The 17,553-nt window shown below is 41.8% G+C and overlaps 1 protein-coding gene across 2 annotated transcripts; it reads right to left on the bottom strand.

Moving 5' to 3' along the window:
* Positions 1-2,327: 2,327 nt before the first annotated feature.
* EXD2 (exonuclease 3'-5' domain containing 2) lies at positions 2,328-15,085 on the bottom strand. Of its 2 annotated transcripts, none has more exons than XM_015413296.1 (9): positions 15,012-15,085; positions 11,897-12,276; positions 11,167-11,423; positions 10,588-10,714; positions 8,923-9,251; positions 8,295-8,401; positions 7,002-7,137; positions 5,385-5,591; positions 2,328-4,519 (listed from the first exon to the last, which is right to left on the bottom strand). In XM_015413296.1, exons 2-9 carry the CDS (start codon positions 12,224-12,226, stop codon positions 4,303-4,305), a joined length of 1,710 nt encoding a protein of 569 aa, XP_015268782.1. In that variant the 5' UTR covers positions 12,227-12,276; positions 15,012-15,085; the 3' UTR covers positions 2,328-4,302. The 2 variants fall into 2 exon arrangements, with proteins under 2 accessions (XP_015268782.1, XP_015268781.1); XM_015413295.1 differs by having other exon boundaries at positions 5,235-5,591.
* Between the last annotated feature and the right edge of the window lie 2,468 nt (positions 15,086-17,553).

A 17,553-nucleotide genomic window follows, 5' to 3' on the forward strand; every position in this document is an offset into this window, starting at 1 on the left:
AGGGATTGGGGTCCTTGACTAAAGATTCATCTATTATCTTATATCAAATAACGATGTTCCAATAAAAGGAATAAGCCATTAAATTAAGGCTCTAGAGACCCTTCTTTAGGATTCAGATAAAGATACATTCCCCTTGAAGCACAAACCTGGGCTTTTCATGCAAGAGAAGCAGCAGCATTCAGCCAAGGTCAAAGAATGGCTCATCTCTATGCCCTTTCTAGCAAACTCCTTTTCTTTATAGTCATTGTAACATTCTGTCTTCTAGGGTATTATCTAGTGGCTCAGGGATGTTACATTCCTTTCAACAGAAGGATCAAGCAGAAGGAATTTCTGATCTGAAAGGAAAGCAAAGTTACAGCATGTGGAGAGATAAAAGGCATGTTACAGGAAAGAATTTAAAGGATATCCCTCCTCAGCCATCTTGGGATTGAATTTATGATAAAGATTCTGTATTTCCCATATCTATATACTGTTATTTCCCATATCTATATATATACGCACATCGGGGGCACCTAGGGGGCAAAGAGATTTTCCTGCACATTTGAGGCAATCCCCAGATGTGCAGAAAAATCTGAGATCTATAAAAACAATTGAGCTACCAGCACCTATATGGTGGGTGGACTGGACTAAGCTGCAGATAGGTTTCGATTCTCCCCTCTGCTCTTGTTCATTATGGGATGTCATGTGCCTAGCAACAGAGAGAGGGTTACATCAACTCTCAGGTCTCTGATTGGGTCAAAGGCCTAGGGCCGATCAGAAACCCCTTTCTATAAATCTAGTTGCTATTCCCACTGAATGGTGGTGCTTGCAGACTACTTGACATGGCTTTGTCAGTGGTCCCCGAGCAACCCAGCAATGGCATTCCATCTTGATTCCTCCCCGGATGGGCTGATTGTGTGAACATCTTGTTTTGCTGAACTGACTCTACAAACCTGGGATGGGTAACTAGAACTGTGTCTTTATGTGTTTCGCTGTGCTGGAAATGCTTACTTTATTATTTTACTCCTTTACAAACAACAAACAACAAACCTTTATTGGCATGACAACCGAATTATAACTACTCCTTCACAATCTAGTCTGGTATTTTAAATATTTTTGCACCTTAATAATCATATTTTTGATCACCTACCAAAGTAACTGTGTTGTCTTTGAAATTCAGTCTGCAGTTTCACTCTGCAGGGCTGACTTTTCTTGTTTAGTTCCTTGAGAAGCTGGGAGGCTTGCTCTTTCACTCCTGGGCTGTTGGGATAGATAGAAAGACCTGGTGGCAACCTACCAAGGCTCGGGTGAGTTTTTAGACTCTCTCAAGTATTTTGTAACTTTGCGTTGCAACATACTCCCCTTGAACCAAAAATTCCTGGGCCAGAGGGGCTGACACTTTTGACAGTGATCCAAACCAAAATGAGGTGAGTGGAGCAGCAAAAAAAAAAGATAGCCTTCAAAAATAATGCAACCTTAAAATGTTAAAAGGCAAATAATAATGCAAAATATTTATCAAATATTAATCCCAAACAAAAATTGGAAGTAGCATTTTTTTAAAAAAATCAAATACCCTCAAATTTTAAAATTTATTTTACAATAGTCCTTGGAGGATGGCCATTTTTCCTACTGAAAGTTAGCTTATTGCTTATTGTGGGGGTCTCATCCAACACAATTCAGTGATTAATTAACCTGATTTGATAGTGAACAAGTCTGATTAGCTTCAAATAAATCATGCTGTTGAGGAACTAATCAGATGATATGCTGAACCATTCACAAGACCAGGATCTTCATGTTGCTCATGTGCAAGTCAATTGCAAGACATCTACTCAGTGTGGAGAACCAACTACATAAGCAATTTCTGTAAATATCTTGAGTGATTTTTGTGTTTAGGAATTGCCTGTCTGTAGCTTATGTTTAAATCACAGAAATTCATGCTAATCATGTATGTTCTCATGTAGTTTTTATTTATTTATTGGAATTTTTATCCCGCCCTCCCCGCAAAACGGGCTCAGGGCGGCTTACAAGGGGCAAAACCCATATAAAACAGGATAAAAGCAATAAAAACACTAATAACAATTAATCACAAACAACAATAATACTCAATTGAAAGCAGGATGGTCCCCAAATATATACAATGATGGTAAAATAGTTCTCTTGGGATGATGTTGTCCTATAGCTGATCCCAAGCAAATAAATCCGATAATATGAACAGTTCAGCAGCTGTTCAGGATGAAAGTGTATGATTTTTTTCTCTACTAACAGTTAATTAAAGCAACTGAAGAAATGGAACATTTATTGTTATTTTAATTGCAAATAAGAGTTAATTTAAACCTTTTAATCTTGCTAAAGTAGATAACAAGCAAGTATCAAGATGCGCTTGCAAGATGACTTCACTACAGTATAAAGGACCAATCATATTACCTAGAAGACAATCACATATTAAAGTTAGAAAGAGACATAAAAATTGGAAACTGTCATGATTCTGACAAAAAGCATCCTACACAAGTCAAATTGGGTTTCTGTAGGACAGTTAAAGGATCTAAGTGAGATTTCTGTGTGTGTATGTTGGGCTTCCAAAACTTTCTAATTCATTCTGAGACAATTAATTGAAACCTGATTTGTTTTGAACTTCATGTATTCAGTTACATTTGAGATATGTTAGGAGATATAATTTTTTTTGCATATGGTTTTTCAGTATTTAAAGTGTTAATCTGACATAAGTGTGCACTTAATTTCTTGCCTCATGAAGATATATATTTCTTTTTCTTTTTTTCAAGAAAAGATAATTCTCTCACTGAAAGTTTCCTTCTGGTTTGCTGAAAAAAAGTTCAAATGCTCTGAGCCCTCTGAGTAGGGAAGGAAAAATAAATGGAAAAGGCCTAGTGACTGACAAAAATTCATGCTTTAGAAAAGAAAGTGTGAAGACGTATGAAGGCATAAATATTAAGATAAAGGGGGAGGGGGAGAATTAACACTGCAAACAGAGAGCCCCAGAAAAGAATTTACATAAGTGCATTTTAATATCTTTGCTGTCTCTACCAAGGCAAGAAAAGAACTGAAGGATGAGGGCACCACCTAGAGAAGAGAAGGAAGGTTGCAGTCTATTTCCTGCCTTGCAAAGGACGATGGGAAAGTGCCCAGCAACTCAAGATACCCTCAGGCTTTTGGGGAGAAAGGGCGGTTATGAAATGGAGTTAAGGCTGTTTACAGCTGCTATTTGCTACTTACTTTCCTCAGTAATGAGAGCAGTTGACAGAAAGTAACAAACATTCACATTCTTTTACCTAACCATTTCAAATAAGGAGTGACCTGGAAAACTGGCTTTGTGGTTTCTGAATACCCCCCGGGACCTTCGTCTGTGGCAGTACTCACCTGTACTGAGTACCAGCACCTTTTGTGGGGCACTCCCACGTCCTGAGAGGAGAACTGGTAGAAATCAGCATAACATTATACATGAATAGTGGCACTTCTTTAACACAAAAAAGCACTGAAAATACATTAACAGTTCCTTCTTTTGTTCCTGGTTGCCACTGGTTAAGTGTGTGACCCTGGCTGAGAAGAGTGTGCCAGGTTCTTGAAGGGGAAGTCAAAGCACTAGGCACAAATCCAACATGTCCCATAGCACCACGGCATCCTGCTAGGTCTCCTCCTGTGAGACATGCTGCACAAGGTTTTTGCCTGATACCAAAGTACTAGAGCTAAGACATCATGCTTCAGCACCCTGTGGTGCTTGGGGTCAGAAGGGGCATATCTGTTACTTGGCAACAATATTTTCCCCTGCCACCAGTGGCCTTCATGGTACACTGGTAGTTAATCAACCAGAATTCACCAGCCCAAGTCTTCGTAGAACAAGAAGCAGAGTATCCAACTAGTGTTGCAGTTAGCCATTCAGTCGTGTCCGACTCTTGGCGATCCCATCCAACTAAGCCCATTCAAATTGTAATTAAAAATTTAAAAGACATTTTAGAATTAACCTTGCTACAGTTTTGTCAACCAACACAAATAACAAGTTCCTAATCAATTTCGGTGAGGGGCTGGCTCAGTGGGTAGAGAAGGATCCAGGTTTGGTTCCCAGCATCTCCATTTATGTGGATCAAGCAAGTGATGATATGGAAGGCTTTTGCTCGGGACCCTGGAGACCCACCACCAATCTGAGTAGCCAGTACTGACTTTGACAGAATGGTCAAACTTAGTAGAAGGGGGCAAGTCCAATTTAGCACAACCAGTATGGGAGACTGAAGGAGAACAGGAGACATCAGTTATGTTTTCTAAGTTCATCCACCACATCAGTCGACAAATATCTCCTGGAAGCTCCAGCTTTCAAGACAATTCAACCTGGAGATCCTCTCCATACTTTCGGATAAGTTTCTCATGATTGTGATCAACAGACCACTGTTTTGGGAGGTGCTTGGGCTGCATAGTGTCCAAGAAGTGCTGGCGCCATCGTCTCTCCAGCTGCATGAGGGAGCAGAGACCCCCTTTGGCAAAACACTGTACTACTTTCAGACCATGTGGCATGTAGGTCTCATTACAAATCCTGAAAGGGGAAAATAAAACTTGGATTCAGAAAAGCACAGAACTTCACAGATGACCCAAGCAACCTTCAGGACTATTACATTTTGGCCTCTTTAAAGGTACTCCTGAAACCATTTTGAAGTCCTGTTTGTTCTACGAACGGACAATGGCAATGATGGGTGAAGCTCTCGAAAAGAATTCTGATTCCATCACATTGAGAAAAATCAGGCAAATCGCAGTGCAGTCCTAAACAGTTAAACCCTTTTAAGCCCTAAATCGATGGGCGTAGAAGTGTGCAACTCTGCCTAGGCCTCCTGTAGATCACCTTAAAACCAGATATACTATGCCGTTTATTAAAATTATGTTCTATGACCAAAGAGAGGGGAAAGAGGTACCCCTATATATGATGCACTTTTAAATCACATTGTCTCCCCCTTTTTGCTGTGAACATGGTCCCTTTAAATCCACCACCTCTCATACTTCACTCACTACAGTGGGATGGCTCTTGAGATCAGGACCTCAGCTAGAGACAGAGTTCCAAATCAGGCTCTGCCCATGAAGACAGAGGTGGGCTTGACCAAGAGGAGGGTGGGGCACCAAATGAACAAGCCTTGAGGTTAATGCAAATAATCAGACCATAATAGGAAGGCAGTAAAGCCTGGCCTGTTGGCTTGAATTTAAATCTTGGCACACAGCCAACTGTAATCTGCAGTCCAAATCAGTAATGTTAAATGTACCTGGTTTCCAGTCCAGCTGCTTCTTGCAGCATCTCTTGAGAAACTGTCACAGAGTGAAAGTAGTCCTTGACCACCTGTAACAGTTCCTCTTTCCTGGCATCAGGCAGGCCATCTGCATTCAGAAGGGCCCTAGCACCTGAACGGACTTGCCTGCGGACAGGATCTTCAAGCAGGCGGACGCCTTCCTCACAGCCAATGGGGGCACCAAACTCCTCGGCCAACTTCTGCTTCAGATGGTTGTCATAGTAATTGGAAATAGCATGACAGGCAGTGCAGAGGAGGAGCACATCGTGAGAGTTGTGGTCCTTCATCTGGATGGGGAAGTGTCTCCGATATTCATGAGGCACTATGTTCTTTCTGTTGAAGAAATAGGGCAATTGTTTTGAACAGCCAGCTGTATTACTGGAGGTGTTATGTTAGCTGATTAAAAAAAAATTGGCCACTGTGTGACAGAGTATTGGACTGGATGGGCCATTGGCCTGATCCAACATTGGCTTCTCTTATGTTCTTATGCTGCAGATCAGACCACTGTGGGCTCTTCCACACTCTCATTTTTGTTGTTACATGCCCCTATTGCTTTATTTCTTTTTCTTTTCTGCACGTTTTGCTCTCTCTAGTGGTCATTTCAATATTACATTGCTGTATCTTCAGCATATTTCCCTCCACTTTAAAACTGCAGGGACATATGACAGAGATATGGAGATGTAATGTCAAGTGACCACTAGAGGGAGCAAAACATGTGTGAAAAATAACACCCCCCCCAAAAATAGGGGCATGCAAGCAATGAAAATGAGAATGCAGAAGAGCCACTTTAAAAGGGGCACGCAGATTCTGTTCCACTCACTCAACCTCGGCATGCACAGCCCCAACTCTGCTTATGTATCCACATTTTGATGTCACAATGGCATCTGCCGATTCTTTCACAGGGAAAAAGTTTACATTAGGAAACCAGAAAACATTTTTCCTCCATGTTTCATATATCTGGTTTAATGCCCCATCCCCACAGTGGTCCACTGGCCACCAGGAGGCTTTCTTAAAAATAGCAACAGAATAACATTATAACGGTCTGTGTATCACATTCTCTGAATTCCCAGCTTTCATTTTTTAAAAAGTAAATATCTAGCCCCTTTCATTGCAGACTTAGAAGGGAAAAGACGTGTGTCTTTAACAAAAGAGGGTAGAGACTTACTCTTCCTAGCTTTCATTTTTAAAATCCAGAGAAACCAACACACAGAGTGCTATAACAATAGTCAATTGCGAGTTTAAAAAAAAACAAACCCTGAAATGGTCTGGTAGTGCTTGGGGTGTGTGTGTGTGTGTGAATGGTCGCTGCCAGGGGACTGGGGCAGGAAAACTACAGAGAAACCTGCCATGTGGAAGTCCCATTGCCACTGTGCTGTATCAGCAGTTGCAGCTGCAATGGGGAAGCTACACAACTACACAAGCCGGTTACCACGTGGAAAACACTAGACTTCATATATATTTCTGTGATGTATGATCTCATATGGTCATAAGTGATTGTGTGGTTGGGCAAATAATCATATGAGGTTGTGACATTAAGATAAAATGTTCAGTGCACTGCGTAACTATATAACTATATATTGCATATCTATTTGTAGGACTGGGCCCTATTTACCAAGGAATGATCCATCGTGTGATACATATTAATAGGATTCAATGCTACTGAAATAAAAGGACTCCAACATAAGCTCTGGTGTTTTGCTGTGTCAAATAAATATACTTTCATCGGCATACTAGAGAACTCACCGAATATAAGACTCTGTCTTGCCACAAACAACACACATGTTCTCTTTAACTGTTAAATAATAATCCACCTGAGATTCAGGGCGCCCAGAAGGTTCAAACTGTAGCTTCACAATAAATGGGTCTGTACCCACCAACTCTAGGACAACCAGAGAGACAGAGGGAAAGAGAATTAATGTCTGAAGGATAACTGTGGGATGAAATGAAATACTGGGTTACACAAAATAGTAAATGCATAGAGTTCAAAACTAGGTAGCATGGGAAGGATAGGGTGAATCTTGTTTTGCACGCCAAAATGTTTAGTACACATGAATACATGAGTCAGACCACTGGTCTATCAAACTCAATATTGTCTAACCTGACTGGCAGGGGCTCTTCAGGGTCTCAGCTAGAGGTCTTTCTCATTACCTACTATCTGATCATTTTGTAACTGGAGATGCCAGGGACTGAACCTGGGTCCTTCTGCTTGCAAAACATATGCTATACCACTGAGACACAGCACCTCCCCCCAAAAGTGTCTATTAACAGTTTGGTTGCCATAGCTTAACTCTCTGCTCGCATCCAGGCTGAGACAAAGAGATCCCACCTCAGGAGGAAAAGGCAGAGAGGCACAGGCATCCTGCAGCCACAAGAGAGTTATAAAATGAAAGAGGGTTCACTAAAGTATATGCAGTAGGTGGCTCAGTGGAGTTTGAGTGGAGTGGATGGGCAGAACATCTGTTCCCTACCAGACTGGCTTGCAGATGTGGTCCAAAGGTCACATCAAGGTTGCTGTGCTACATGGACAAATTAACTTTAATTTTGAGAGGACAAAACGAACAAAAATTTGAGAACACAAATGGTCAAGGTTTTATGTGGATGGAAGAACATAATAAATAAACCATATGAACATACAACCAAATCAGAAGAAAATATGAACTATATTTTTAGTTATGAACAAAGGTTTATTCAAATTTACATGGTGTGGAAAAATTAAGAAGCAAAATATATAATTAGATATTGTATGAGGTAATGTAATAGAAAAAATAACATGCTAAATGTAATCCCCAATTTATATGTATGTATGTAGGTTTGTTTTTGTTGGTCTTCTATGAAAACAAAATTATTTATACTAAGGTTGCGGTGCTGATCTGCATTAAACAGCTTGGGGCTTTTTCACAGGCAATGTTACTAACTTACCATAATCTTGACCAAAAAAATGAATGAATAAATAAAAAGAGCTGCTTTTCACACTTACTGCTTCCCACACCCTTCCCAGCAATTCTTGCAGAACAGGAAAAGAAAAGGCTCACATACCTGCAATGCCCTTGTCAAGATACCACTGGGCCTTCTTGCGATCGCAAGTGCATAGAGGTTGCCCATCTGGTGCATACAAGAAGCAATTGTCATACAGGGGAGATTTCCTGTGAAAACAAAGATTATCGTATCACAAGCATGACCTTTCATTAGTCATATCCTGTACACAGTGGCATCTGACCTTATTGTATGCAAATCCACCTATAATATAATTAAATAGCACTGGCACCTAAATCCTGTAGTTTTGTTTCCAAAGTATTCAGCAAATCAGGAGCTCAATGTGGCACTGGTGAGGCCTCAGCCTTCCGCAAATACATGAAGCTGGGGAAGGAATTATCCTTGACTTCATGCAGTGCTCTGGTGGTAATTCAACCTTCTTTGAAGGTCAAAGCGACATCAGACACCCCTCCTCTGAGGGAACTGCATCCGTCCCCTCACAAGATGATAGGTCCCTCCCTCACCCCTCTCATGTTAGTACTTTGGCCAAGGGGAGCACCAACAAGAATTAACTTTGCATCTCCAGTGAGGTGCTCCAGAGCTGGCTACTGAAGCCAAACCAAAACAAATAAATAACCCTTCAGGCTTTCTTCCTACTGAAGAGCTGAAGAATAAGGGGGTATATAATTACCTAGCAGAATATCCTACTCCCAGGGGCTTCCGCTTGTGCTTCCGAGGGTCCTTCCCCGGCTGGCTGACTGGGGACTGCTCATTACACAGTGGTGACTTCTGATTCTTTGTTTTTTGCGGCAAGTCTCCTTCTGGGCTCTCATCATCACCAAGGCAACTACTCTTTCTTCCTTTGAAGGGCACATCCACTAAATCCTGACACTTTCTTAGGCCCTTTTCCCAACCGAGAGGAGCACACTCGCTTCTTTCCACTCGAGGGACAAAGGGAAGTCTCAGCAGATGCAGGAACAGAGCGACCGACACCTGGGCATCCCTGGCCGCATAAGCGATCTGGGGAGAAAGGAAGAGCCTTTGCATTACATTACACAGTGATATGCGTGAGGACCCTAATGAACACACACAAGTAAAAAAAAGAATGGATCACAATGAATGAGGGTGTCGCCTCTACTCTATCTGAGGCAATGCCGACCTCAAACTCTCTGAAGCTCAAAGGCTGCACAACAACTTGGTTCACCTGAGCAATTCCTTTGGATAAACAAACCAATGGATCCGGCAAGACTTTTTTTGTTGCTGTCCCTGCCTGATGGAGCCGGCTTCCTGAAATGGAAAATGAATGCTCAGACTCTACTGGCTTTTAGAAAAGCCTATAAAGTCATCCTTCATGGGAACCCACAGGGTGAATTCTGGTTTTTAGTGCTGGTTACAGTTTTAGGTGCTCAGGTTTTTCCCTGAGGTGTTCCATTTGCTCCTCCTTTGGGGGATTGCTCACTGTATAGATACAGAATTTAGCTTTTATCATGAGCAGCCCTGAGGTACTGGAGAGGCGGGGAAACATTTTCAAATATATAGACTCACCCTATTTGCATCCCCATTATAGCAACTTTCTCTAGCCTTGATTTCATCCCTAGATCCATTGTAAAATGGGGGCAAGTCCTGACTCCCCCCACACCTCCTGGCTCAGCCTCCAGAGCCTCCCTCCTATGGCATCAGATGGAGGGGAGAGGGAGTCTGTCTGCACCCTGTTCCTCTGCCTCCTCTTCTTGCCAGATCCCCTCCCACTAGGCCTGGAGATGGTAGCCACAGATGTCCTTGCAGATCCTGAGCACATCTGCTCCTGGCCTTCACAAAGACAATTCTCCCCATGAGAGACAGGGAGACACTCAGCCTATTGGTGTGGTTGGGACCTGCCACCCAAGAGCTGCCCTGAGTTACTGTTGACCAGCTGTTTGTGGTGGTGGCTCTTTAAGGGGATATGTCGCTACAGCAGCTATTCAAACAGGTTTACCCTAGTCAGGTTTACCCCCGGTACCATGCAGTTCCTTCCCATGAAGAAAATCATTAACAAGTGCTTCAGTCAAAGCCTTTGCAAATCTAACCCCTTGTTTTCTTTTTGCCCAAAGGGAAAACTTGAACTATAGAGAAATTGAACAGTCAATGAGAATGACCAGGAAATTATCCAAGAAGATTATTCTGTTGCTATGAGCCTTGCCAGTTTTAGAAGCCAGGATAAAACATTCTTTTCCACCCAGGTTTTTAACTGATGCTTTTTAACCCCAAGGTGAGTTCTTGTGTTTTTCAATGCATGTTTTTATTTTGCTAGCAACCCCCTTGGGCTGGAAGGGTTGAAATGTGGGATATAATCAATATTCACAGTGCAAAAACAAACCTGTTCTTCGGTTAGTTGCTCGCTCTCCCAGTTGCTGCACCTCAGGTGAAGAGATTTGTCAAGTGAGTAGTTCAGGATCCTTTCCGCTAGAGATTTGAGGCTGAGTCCATTTGGTGGGAGGGACTTACTTCAGATTTTGCAAATGGAAAGAAAAGAAAATTAATCTCATCCATACAAACGCTCCAATGGAAATTGTTTCAGTGACTGCTATAAGGAAGTGCCATCTCTGTGTAGTGCTCCTTTGGCAAATAGCTTGCTAGTTAGCTTAGCTATCTGAGATCTAAAAATGTTCAGTAATACTAACTTCTTCTTGAAGCCCCTTTACATTTGCGGTCAGTTGATTAAAAAGAGGAGAGACTGCACTTGTAACAAAATTATAAATTTAATACAAATAAAAATTGTTATCCAAAATAAGCAACACTTACCGCTTTCCAATATCCAACACTGTCTGTAGGGAACACAACGTTATACTGACATCCTTTTCTGGCAATCAATGACTTTCAGATATTCAAGAAGCATGACTGTATTCCTTCTCTCTGCCCCTGCCACAGTGAACAACTTTCCTGCTATTATACAAACCTTTGTCTCATGGCCAGGTACCGGAGGTCAACACTCCCTTTGACTGTTACCCCGTAGTCATGAAGCAACTTGCAGGAATCTTCCCAGCACCCCACCCCAACTTTCAGGATGCCACCATCTGCTAGGATGTCCAGCAAGGTCTTTGGAAGAACCTGCTCACCACTGGTCAGCCTAGGTAAGCGAAGGAGGGCACAAAGACCACCACAGGTTGCCATTTGCAGAAGAGAGACAGGCTTGGCCTTCCCTTTGATAGAGACCTGTCAAAAAAGAGAAAGAGAAAACACAAGTTTATCTAGCCGAACTCCATGCCACAACAGCATAGAAGATAACAGTTGTGGTATGAAAAGCTACTGTGCTGACAATGCTGAACTCATTGAGGAAATCATTAATTTTCAGTAAAGATTATTCCTGTCATCAGACATAATATTTTGCTTAATTTTGCTTTGTTGGCTTATTGTTAAATGAATTGGTTGTACAATGTTTCTTCCCTATTTTTTTCCTTATAAAACTTTATGGAACAAAAGAGGAGCGCACCTCTATAAAGTCAGAGCTATCAGTGCAACTGCATCAAAATCTCTCCATATATCTTCCAAAACTATGCTGTAACTAGTTGTTTAGGTGCTAAAATGTACTGCCTCTTTTCTGTCCCACCTGAACTTTCAGCATCATGGGAGAGTGAACTGCTAAAAACAAAGGACTTAGAACAGACTTGTCCACATTTAAGCCTTACCCATTCACAGTCGATTCCAAGGACTGGACAGTGCTCCAGCTCCTTCTTTAGTAAGGGTTCCAGCCTATTCCAATCCTCTGCATCAGAAACAATCACTATTTCTCCCCCAAGAATCTTTTCCACCCAGGGGACAGTGGTAGAGGAGAAGAGCGGAAGAAACTTTTCTTCTGGGAGATCTTCCTTTCCATGTTCTTCGACAGCCCCTCCTCGTTTAAATGGGATGTAAGCTTTGTCTTTCCGACGTCGGGTAACTTTCCAGAACAACAGGCCTCCTGCTGTAACACCCAACAGAGTGGCCACAACAACAGCAACTGTTGTTTGTCTAGGCATCGCTCATCTCTCTTACAGCTTCACCTCTCTTACAGCTTCAGATTTCTAACCTGCAAAGAATATTATGGGGAACATATATACATGAGACATACAAGAGCTGACAAATTTGGGCTGTTTATGAAAGAGAAGATACAGCCAACAAGGACATACTCAGACCAGAAATTGATCATGACATAATAGTGCTTTATGAATTGATATGAGCTGAGCTGCTTCAACCAGCCTGAGTTCAAATTGATTCAAACTGTGATGTGATGTTATATTATTATTATTATTGTTGTTGTTGTTGTTGTTGTTATTTCCTGCCCTCCCCGCCAAAGCAGGATCAGGGCAGCTTACATGATAGTTTAAAATACATAAAAGCAGCATGAATATAAAACATCACAATTAATCATAATGATTATAAAATATTTCTTTCCCACCTTATCTCCTTGGGCTCAAGGCAACTAACAATGCAGCTACCACGTTATGAGGACCAGTCCAAAATTAACAAAATTAAAACACAGGTTAAAATATACAAATTGCAGATTTAAAAACACTCAAGAATTAAAACACTCAGGATCAATTTTAACTGGCTTCACTGCTCTGACCCTAGAGCTGTTCACTCAGAAGCAGGTCCCACTGACCTCAGTGGAACTTACTCAAGGTAAGTGTACATCCATTTGCAACCTTCTAACCCAATCCATGCACATTTACACTTTAGTACATCCCATTATATTCAATTAGATTACTGCTAGAAACCTGTGCATAGGATTCCAACCATAGGTTGGGAATAAATCCAACAGAAAATAGTAAGACTTTCTGGAAAGAAAATAGTTATAAGGACAATCTGCACAAGGTATGCACACTTTTTCCTTATCTGTGTGGTGCATTTTTAGATGACAGGGCTTGGCTTTGGTTTCCTTCCTTCTGTAGCTACTGTAGCTACTTGATGATGTTACATAAAAACATTGGTTATATCTCATTATGACTAGATGTCAGTTGTACCAATATAGACTGGTTCAGCCAACCCCTGAGATCTGCACTGATGCAACTAAGAGTTAGTTCTTACTGAGGCAAGGATGTCTCTGAGGTACCAAAAGTACATAAACATTTTACATAAATAAATAAAAGTATTCCAGTTGTATCACTTTAGATTCCATTTGGGAGCTCACATATCCATTCACACAAAAATTCCTCACACAGAGAAAACTAGCATATCAGGCTAAGCAAAATAATTGAAACAGCTCAGTCCAGACACAGGTTTACCATCTTAGTGAGAACTACCTAACAACTATCCACAGCTTAGGTTTTTCCCACCTGAACATTTTAGAAAAATAGACAGTTTGAACTACTTGCTACCCATTTTTTGCCTAATCTCCTTCCCCAATACTGTGTTTTTACATACAGTAAAAACAATCTAAAATGTCAATGCTGAAAGTTATCATTAGGGCTGGCCAAGTAAAAGTTTAGTTTATTTTCTTTTAACTAGGTGGATCAAGATACAAAGCACAACTTTAACACACAATAATATATAGGGATTATTTTAATACATTTTGATTACCTGAATGCTAAAACACCTGAGATTTACTGGGAGTGCCTGCAGTACTGTTTACAGCTCTATTACATGAATTAAGTGGGTAACATTGAGCAGGTGGATAATCTGGGGAGGAGGCAACATGTACGGACCCTGAACTTTAGTGAACAGGGGCCCATCCTGACACTAACAATGCAGCCTGGTGCCCCTTCACCAAGATTCAGATTAAATATGTCATTATGGCAGGGGCTACATGAATAAGCTCTCAAGTTGTGGGTTTTTCATTAAAAAGCTGCTGTAGCTCTTTGCGCACTTAGTCAGGACTCGGAGTATGCCACACTGAAATCAGTAGGATTTCTTTCTGAATAAGCAGGCATAGAATTGGTCTGGAATTTAATTGACAGTGCTGGTGACAAAGGTCACAATCCTAAAGCCACTTTCCAGGAAGTGCCATTGAATCATATGGGAAATACTTCCAAGTCAAACTGTTCAGGATTGTTCCCAAAATGAGAATGCGCCACATTTTTACAGGCATTTTGTTTCCTTGAAACCTCTCCGGGGACCTTGGTTGAAATTTTTAATTACTTTCTGGAGGATAAGTCTCACTGAATAAAGTGGGACTTACTTCCAAGTAGACCGGCTTAGGGTTGCTTATTCCCCTTATGCCGTTTCATGGATTTATGCATTCGTGTTCCACATGAAGTGTCTGTTGGTTCAAAACTGTATTACGGCGAGGTCTAACTTCGGCTCTATTTCTCGAAACCTTTCAGCGATACATAACATGATTCTTGTTCGGTATCAACATCATTTATAATCCTGACACGTTTTTCCTCGCTATGTCCCCCTTTGTTGGTCTTCTGTTGGTCTTACAGGTGCCACTGGACTCAAAATTTGTTTTATGCCCCCTTTTGTCAGCGGACCCTGATAAGAGAGGCAGTAGAGGGAGGGAAAAGCCCGAACCGAACATTTATAGTATGTCCCTCCTGTCCAAGCAGATTCTGCTTCCGCGATATTAAGAAGAGCAGTTCTCCTCCTGCGCAGAATACCGCGATTCTAGAGGGTAAACAACTCTTCCATCTGAAGCCCGGCCGGCTGCCTTCGCACGCACTCAAACACAAACACACACACACACCATTTTGAAATTTATAGCCGCCTTAAAACTGTGTTTGGAAATGAAATCAAGGAAAGGAACTCTAATAAAATACCAAGTAATAACAAACTCAACAGCATCTGTTTCCAGCGAATCTCTCCCCCTCCCCCCAACACACTCACCTCTCTTATCCTTCTGGGACCCTCACATCTCTCAACAAAATCGTATCTATCAATAAAGACAGTGTTCGTGGGTGTATTATTGGCCGCTTTGTTTCATACGGAAGGAACATGTGCCTTGTGGTCCGCACGCTTGTCGGAGCTTGTTAACCAACGAACACTTTCGAGCTCTTACAGGGGGGTTGAACGTCCTTGTACAACTCAAACACTTCCGGTAATTGTGGGTGCCGCCATGTTGTACGGCAACTATGCTTTGTTTCTATGTGTTTGGGCTGTCTCGGACTGCCAATGTTGATTAGAAGAACAGTGCTGAGAGTAGGGTTGTTTTTCAGGGACGGCAGGTATGAGAGACGTGTTCCTTTTGGGTTCGTTTTCAAGTGCCTTGCGGAGAACTATTCGTTGCTGGCTCTGCGATATGGATCATGGATCTATTGGAGCGTTTTGAGTTGCTGCGGAAAAGAATCTAAAACATCCCTATTTTATTATTAGGGTTGCCGACCTCTGGGTGGTGGCTGGAGATCTCCTGGAGATCAGAGATCAGTTCGCCTGGAGAAAATGGCCGCTTTGGAAGGTGGACTCTATCCTCCTTCCCAGAGCCCGCCCTCATCACGGTCCACCCCCAACATCTCCAGGTATTTTCCAACCCAAAGCTGGCAACCCTATTTATGATTGTTTTAGTAGGATCATCCACAACTTTACAAAATATCAAGCTTTTGAGTTTCTCAGAACCGTTCCTCAGATTGGACGTTTAGTACTAAACAAAGGGCGAGTGGAGAAAAAAGATCATTCAGGACGTGGTGAAGAAGCGCCTAGTATGAGGAGGAGTATTAGAATGGACAGATGGGTGTTGAAAATTTAGGCTGCAATCCTAAAGGCACTTTTCTGGGGGCAAAAGCTATCCAATAACACAGAGTTTATTAAACGTAGATTTGCGTAGGATTGCTCCCTTAATTGGATCCATGGATGTTCGATTTTAAAAACCTGGCTGCAGATTGCACCAGGGATACTAGCCATAACATTCCCTTTTCCCTGTTAACATAAAAGCCATTGGTAGTTAAATGTGTCCCCATCAGAATTTAGAACTTTTGTAATTCAAAGAGCAGCAGAAAAATATGGCAGTCTCTTTTTTTTTTTTAAGTCCCCAGAGGGGATTTTTTATTTTTTTAAATACTACAAAAACTACCAAGAAAAAAAAGGGAAAGGGTAACTACCATTGGAGCTGCGGTGGCTCAAGTGGTTAAGACTGAACTGCAGGCTGTGGAAGGTCAGTAGTTCAGCAGTTCGAGACCCGAGTGTGCCGCATGACGGAGTGAGCTCCTGTCTCTAGTTCCAGCTCCTGCCAACCTAGCAGTTCGAAAGCAAGAAATTGCAAATAGATAAATAGGTACCACTTCAGTGGGAAGGTAACAGCGTTCCGTGCACCTTGGTGTTTAGTCATGCCAGCCACATGACCACAGAAATGTCTTTGGACAGCGCTGGCTCTTCGGCTTTGAAATGGAGATGAGCACCGCAACCCTAGAGTCGGATTCGACTGGCTTTCAAGCAAGGGAATCTTTTTAACTACCACTAGGGAGAAAGAAAAGCAACCCACACTACACTAAAAACCCAAGGTTAGGAGATCATTCCCTGTTAAGCTACCGTTAGTAATTTAAAAAAAAAGCTGTTAATAAACAATATACTTTGTGAGAACCTGTCTTTCTAAGCTTATATGTTAGTTTGTTTGTTACTTGTTATGAGGAGATTTTCCGAGCATCTCCTCCAGCTCGCTTCATAAAGGCAATTTTCAGAGTCCTTCCGCCTTTACATCTACACTAAGACTCTCTAAAATCTTAATAGCTTCTTAGACGTTCACTCCAGATTCTGCAGCCCAGTCTTCCTCCGTCTTCAAAAGGATAAAACTGCCAATCTTGAGCCTCCTCTCTGGTCTCACCCTCGGGGCCCAGTGGCATCTCAAAAGTTTCTTGATTGTGAAGGCAAATTCAAGCTCTTTTCTCTCAGCAGGATTTGAAGTGACACTTCCTGAGAACACTTGCAAGGAAGGAGTTAAGTCCTTGTAAATCTTTCCTATCTCTCTTGTATTTTTCCTCCTTTTCTTGTTGAAATTGCTGTTAAATTTAGTGTCCATCTCTTTCGCTTTAAAAGTCCTCAGTTCCATTTTTTCTGCTATCGTTGCCAACTGGAGCTGCCAGGACACAAATTGTTGATTTATCTTGGCAAGCTGATGGTTAATACCAACAAGTTGCTCCAGAATCGGCTTGGTGGCTTCTGCTATAAGTGCAATAATGTCTACTTCCCTTCTTCTCGGAATTGTTTTCACCAACTTTTTTGGAGTGTCCTCCATTTTAACGCTTTATTTTCAATATAAAATCGCTTTCTCCCCGGCTCTGAAAATTGCTTTCCGCTGTTTAATCGCTTAGATGCTCATAGATATCTCCCACAACAGGCCTCTACGCTTAAAAATAAAGTCTTTCAGATGTGTCCGTTTACAGCAGTCTCCCCCCCCCCTCTGCTTTTATAAATGCGTCAGAGAGACATCCCACTCTCA

This window comes from Gekko japonicus, unplaced genomic scaffold (genome assembly GCF_001447785.1).
Source record: "Gekko japonicus isolate JY-2015 unplaced genomic scaffold, Gekko_japonicus_V1.1 scaffold32, whole genome shotgun sequence".
Taxonomy (NCBI): domain Eukaryota; kingdom Metazoa; phylum Chordata; class Lepidosauria; order Squamata; family Gekkonidae; genus Gekko; species Gekko japonicus.